General features: G+C 40.2%; 1 protein-coding gene across 1 annotated transcript in view; it reads right to left on the reverse strand.

Annotated features, from left to right (window-relative positions):
• Positions 1-5,453, reverse strand: part of TSGA13 (testis specific 13) — a 12,789-nt gene extending 7,336 nt beyond the window's left edge. Inside the window, exons 1-4 of the mRNA XM_027842265.1 lie at positions 5,441-5,453; positions 4,826-4,924; positions 3,300-3,364; positions 328-534 (exon numbers count right to left, since the gene is read on the reverse strand). Of these exons, the coding sequence (XP_027698066.1) occupies positions 328-534; positions 3,300-3,364; positions 4,826-4,924; positions 5,441-5,453 (384 nt within the window). The remainder of the gene's footprint in view (positions 1-327; positions 535-3,299; positions 3,365-4,825; positions 4,925-5,440) is intronic.
• Between the last annotated feature and the right edge of the window lie 206 nt (positions 5,454-5,659).

A 5,659-nucleotide genomic window follows, 5' to 3' on the forward strand; every position in this document is an offset into this window, starting at 1 on the left:
TTCTTCTTCTTCTTCTTCTTCTTCTTCTTCTTCTTCTTCTTCTTCTTTTGCAACATGGCTAATATGGAAATATGTCTTGCAGAACTTCTCATGTATTAGTGATATCATATTGCTTGCCTTCTCAATGAGTGGTGAAGGAGCAGGAGGGAGGGGGAGAATTTGGAACTCAAAATGTTTAAAAAATGTTAAAATAAAGTATAATTATTTTAAAAAGAAAACTGCAGTCTAATAATTTAATTTTCACACAAGCTAATTTCTCTGCCCAGTACTATCTTGTTGTACTTATCATAAAGGAGACCAGTAGCCTCCCCAAATGCAATTAATTACCTCGTGAAGCAGCTCCTGGGAAAAGTGGCAGGGTGGGTTGTCCTTTCCTTGCCAATTGAGTGGGTTAGGAGGTGGGTTGTTGGTCATAATCAATAACGTCTTATTCTGGTCAAATTCTGTCACTCGGGACGTGAATCTTTTTATTTTTCGATTTCTACCCAATAACTTGTGCGATTCTGTGACCTTGAGAGGCTCATAATACTGGATCTGAGCAGAGGGAAAGGTGTCCAGAGAGAAGAAGGTATTAGAGGACGAGTACAAGAAGACTGACCATCAATGGGACTACATTCCCTGGACCCTTCGGGAAAGGATGTGTGCCAAGTAGAAGCTGGGAGGAGATCTATTCTATAGCTTAGCAGAATGAGTATAAAATACAGTGAAAAGAAGGCTGGATTTGAAATTGGAGGCTTGGGTCCAAATCCTAGTTCTGTTTCTATATGTATGGCCTTGGGCAAGACATTTCACTTCTGGCCTATTTCCTCATCTGTAAAACAAAGAGGTTGGAACAGATATTCTCTAAGCCTGAGCTGATGATGCTAAGACAAACCAAAATCGCTAGGGAGTTTTAGAAGTTCTAGGAAAAAGGAATAAGAAGAGCTGACTCCTATGAAGGGAGGCTGCTCAGGAGGACAATTTTATTTTCTCTCTAATTCATACGTTTTTTCCCACAGTCAAAAAGCTACATTTAGCATTTAGCAAATATAAGAGAGAAATTGTGGCACAGAAGTATTGTAAGACAGACATGTTTAGAATCATAGATTTGAGGCAGGCGAGGATCTCTGAGATGATTTAGGTCAACTCCTTCGTTTTCTGGACGCGGAAACTTAATCTCAGAGAAGTTAAATGAATGACTTGTGTCCACACAGGGCCCACAGGTAATATAGGTGGCCAGAGCAGGATTCACACCCTGCTCCTCTGACTACAAATGTAGCACTCATGGCAGTGCCCTTCATCCTAAGCTATAGAGTCAATTTTCCCAACCTCTCCTTTCTCCATTCCCCACATCTCCCATCTTCCCTAGAACTTTTTGCTAACAACTGCTCTGTTTCCAATGCAGGAATAAGTACAGAATGATTATCTCTGAAATACTAATAAAAGTGAGGCATATAATCTTTTTTTTGAAAGAAGTTATCCAAGGAATGAAGGCAGTCTTCAAGTCATTATTTCCATTAACAACACACTGCAAGATAGAAAAAAAATTAATCCTCAGTGTATTTGTGGCACCAGAAAAAATAGATTTTTATCACTGGGAAGTTGAAAGACTTCAGGCCACTGGCCTTAGCTTCTGGAAATCTCTCCACCCTTTAGCCACATCCTGTTATAAATAGTTTCTCCGTTCAGAGTCTCAAAAGGGTCTCTGATAAGGCAACAGAAATCCCTGGGGCTCTATCACATCTGTGGTATTAATGAGTTTTTTGTGCCAACCTTTAGGGAAATAAGTCCTTACAAAAAAGGTGGAATCATGGCTTTTGTTTAAACAGCAGTTTTGAGTCGTCAATATGTTCTGAACCATCTTGCATTTGGTAGTTGAGAGGTGTTCCTTCAGGTTTCCTGTAGTACGAACTTCCAGGCAAACCATTTCACTGTGGCAGGGCAGAAGAAGGGATAGGCACCCAGGATCCTCAAGGATTATCACTTGACAGGGTCATCCCTAAGAGGCATCTCTGAGTCAGAGCAAATCACACTATATGGCACATTCTTCTCACTGCCCTCTTCTCTTTCCCCCAATATTTTTAGCCTGATGAAATCAGGATAAAATGAATATGCAAAGTAGCATAGTACAATGGAAATGTAAAAACGAGGGGGCTGGACTAGTTGGTCCCTTCCAGTCCTAGTCTATGATCTGAAAAGGCAACTGGAATTTGGAAATAAGTTACAAAAGAGTGACAAGAAGCCTATGTGTGTGGTATTTGTAGAAACTGAGGAGCTATTTGCCTGATAGCTAGGTAAGTAAGATAACCAAATAATACAATGTTTTGTGTGTAGTTGGGGCTCAATAAATGTTGGATGAATGAATTCAGTGTGAATCTCAACTTTTTTTTTTAAACATGAGCTGACATGAAAGCCTCCCTGAGCTTCCTTAATTACCACCCAGTTGTAGCAGGGCAGAAGTGGATGGCTGCACCAGAGGGACAGAGCCTAGAATTTAGAGCTGAAAGGGTTTTCCCTCATTTTACATATGAGGAAACTGAAGCTCAGAGAGGGTAAGTGAAAAATATACTTTAAAACTACATTTAGCATTCAGAACAAAATAAAAGAGAAATTGTGGCATGAGGAATTGAATCCCCAGCACTTGGCACAATGCTGGCACATAGTAGGTACTTAATCTTAAAGCAATGCTTACTCCTTTCAGACCACTTTTCATTTATGAATGTTTAGAATCATAAATTTTAAGGAGGAAAGAATCTCAGAGTTGATTTAGTCCAACCTCTGCCCAAGGTCACACTGAGAATAACTAAGCTGGGATTTGAAACCAGAGACTCTGATTACAGCTCTCTTTCCAATACATTATAATTTTGCTCTTGGACTGGAAATAATCTCATCCACAGAGAATAAGGGGAGGAAGAAACATATTGGAAAATACTTTTGCACTTCTTTGCCGTGATTCAGTCTTTGGGATGCTATCTTCTACTGTCAGAAGAATTATCAACATTGATGGGATGAAAAGATATAAGATATTAAAAAAAAACCTATCTCTGCTTGCATATAAGTAAAGCAAAATCCTTCTGAATGAGAGGCTATAGTGTGTACTTAATGGTTAGCCTGGGTTTTGACAGTGGCTTATTTTATTTTTTTAAAGAGAAAAAGAAATCAAGCATGCAAAATAATAATAATAAAAAAAAGAGGTCAGCCCTGCAATAGCTGTGGAGGCAGTGTCAAGAAGGGCCAAGTTCAGCATCATAATTAAACCCCTGCTTGGTTCCTGAGGGAAGAGAGGAAGTAAAGCTTAGGGAAGATGTCTTCCCACCTACCAAATTTGGGTGGATTGTGTAGTGTTCAAGGTTTCTTAAGACAAACTTTGACTTCTCTTCATCACCTGATACAAAGAGAACAAAAGAAGAGTTAGTGATTTGTACACAGGTCATGGTTACACAGTAAACCACAGAGGGACCAGCCACCATTACAGGAAACTCTTTTCCCCACTTCCCAAGCACAAGATTTGACCAGTACAACCTTTCCACACCTCATCGCAGCCCCATCTCCTCTCCAGACGAACTGGCATCTGGAGTGAGCATTCTCCAACACCAGTTGTCAAAAACTACAAATTCAGAGTACTTCCCTACAATGGCACCTGGGCCACAATGCAATTAGTGTGATGTTTCTTGGTGGAGTGGTCACCCTGCACAAAGATGATTCCTGGACCAAACTGACACCAAAGAATGAGCCATTGTGGAGAGGACAGGTTTATGTTGCAGTTTGCTCAGGCCCTCTCAAGCAAAATGCTCAGTCAAGGATCTAAGGGAAATAGGAAACAGCAGGGTTCAGAGGCGAGAGAGCTGTTGAAAGAACCAAATCCACCCCTCACTCCCTACTCACCCTGAAAACCATTCCACTTAATTCCCTTCATCTAAAACTAAACACAGGGGCAGCTAGGTGGCACAGTGGATACTTCCTAGCTGTGTGACTCTGGGCAGGTCACTTAACTCCAATTACCTCACTTAAAAAAAAAAAAAAGAGTTCCCTATATAAAACTAAACACAATTGGACCTCTGAGTCCAGCATCTGATGACTCAGAAGCCTACTCCAGTTTCATAGATGAAAAGTGGTCTGAAAGGAGTAAGCATTGCTATAATACTAAATAAGGCTGGTTGTAACTGGAGACCATTAATGACTAGCCTTTGTGATCAGGATTGGAGAAACAAGAAATTAAGTCTTTTTGGTCCAAAGTTGGATGAATATGGGGAGAATCTTCGATCTAGATGTCATCCATTTCCTCATGTTTACTGTAGTCCTGGACACTGGGTGTTTAGCCTGATAGTAACAAAGCATTTCTTGGGAAAGAAAAGCAGTCATTCTACTTCTGTTAACAGAAATGTAGGTGAGTTGGATGAAAGAAAGGTCTTATACCAAGTCACTTTCTTATAACTAGAGACCTCAAGAATACTCCAGAATTAGTCCCTCTTCAGTGCTAAATGCCAGTAAGGTAGAGATGCTACTCCCTTACTGAACATGGGACTTTGTGATTGGTTGATTTGATCTCATTTGTCCCTATTCCCTCAAGTTGCATCTATTACTTGAACAGAACAACAACAATGAAAATAGAAATGTTCCAGGAATTCCTAGAAGAAAATCCACAAAAGGATTTCATCCATCCCTTCTCTATCTCTGTAACCTGGTACTAACATATCCAGACCTATGAAAATCCAATGTTCCACAGATGCCTCCAACTTAACAATAAGAATAAACGTTTGCAAAGTACTCTACTTATTTTAACTCATTTGATTATCACAACACTCCTATAAGGGAGGTGCTATATAGCTATTATCCCCGTTCTTACATTTTTGCACTTTTTCTTCTCCCAAGCTGGTCTCTCCCCCGAGGTACATCAATTTTCTTCTCTGTTTATTATTCACAAGTAATTTATGATCAGCAAAAACTATACCATTTGGGGAAAAGAGCATGTAAGGTTCATTTCCATTACCAGTAATTTAGCTAGATTACAAAAATCTGGGGCATCTCTAAGAGGCTGGAAAACTCAACTAGCAACAGATAAAGTGGTCATTTTTCTCTACCTAGTTTAATTTCTCTGTAGAATATATTCCAGGTAATCCCAATTACTGAGCAGATACCCTTTAATAAAAGCTGAGATGGTTTCTACCTCATCCCTCAGCAAGCTATGCATGTAATAGTATGTTTGAAGAATCTTATCATCAAGCAACCTAAATTAAATCTCAAGTTAATTCAACACTAGACATGGGACTCCTGCTCTCAGACCTAGTTGTCCACCATCTAAGCAGGGGAGACACTCTCATCCCCCCAAATAGGGAGGGATTATAGCCAATGGGATGCTTTATCTATGATCAATTGATCAACAAGATCAAATCGCCCTTTGGGGAAGTTTAGTGTGTGGTACTAAGAATACTATGACAGACAGGTACCCCATCTCTCCTACCTGGTCGATTCATCTCTTCCCTGGTAGACTCGTCTGAGACGAGTCTCAGACTCTCCAATCTGGTAGTCTCATCTCAACCTGACATTGGCAGTGGACCTATGGAGTGTGAGTGCAAGTAAATGACTCCATAGAGAAATCATCTCAGTGACTCTGAGCATCTGTAACAATGAACTATTGTCAGAGAGCTGTCTGTCAGACTCCACAGTGGTGGTGGTGTAC

This window comes from Vombatus ursinus, unplaced genomic scaffold (genome assembly GCF_900497805.2).
Source record: "Vombatus ursinus unplaced genomic scaffold, bare-nosed wombat genome assembly UNPS02014870.1, whole genome shotgun sequence".
In the NCBI taxonomy this organism is placed as follows: Eukaryota; Metazoa; Chordata; class Mammalia; order Diprotodontia; family Vombatidae; genus Vombatus; species Vombatus ursinus.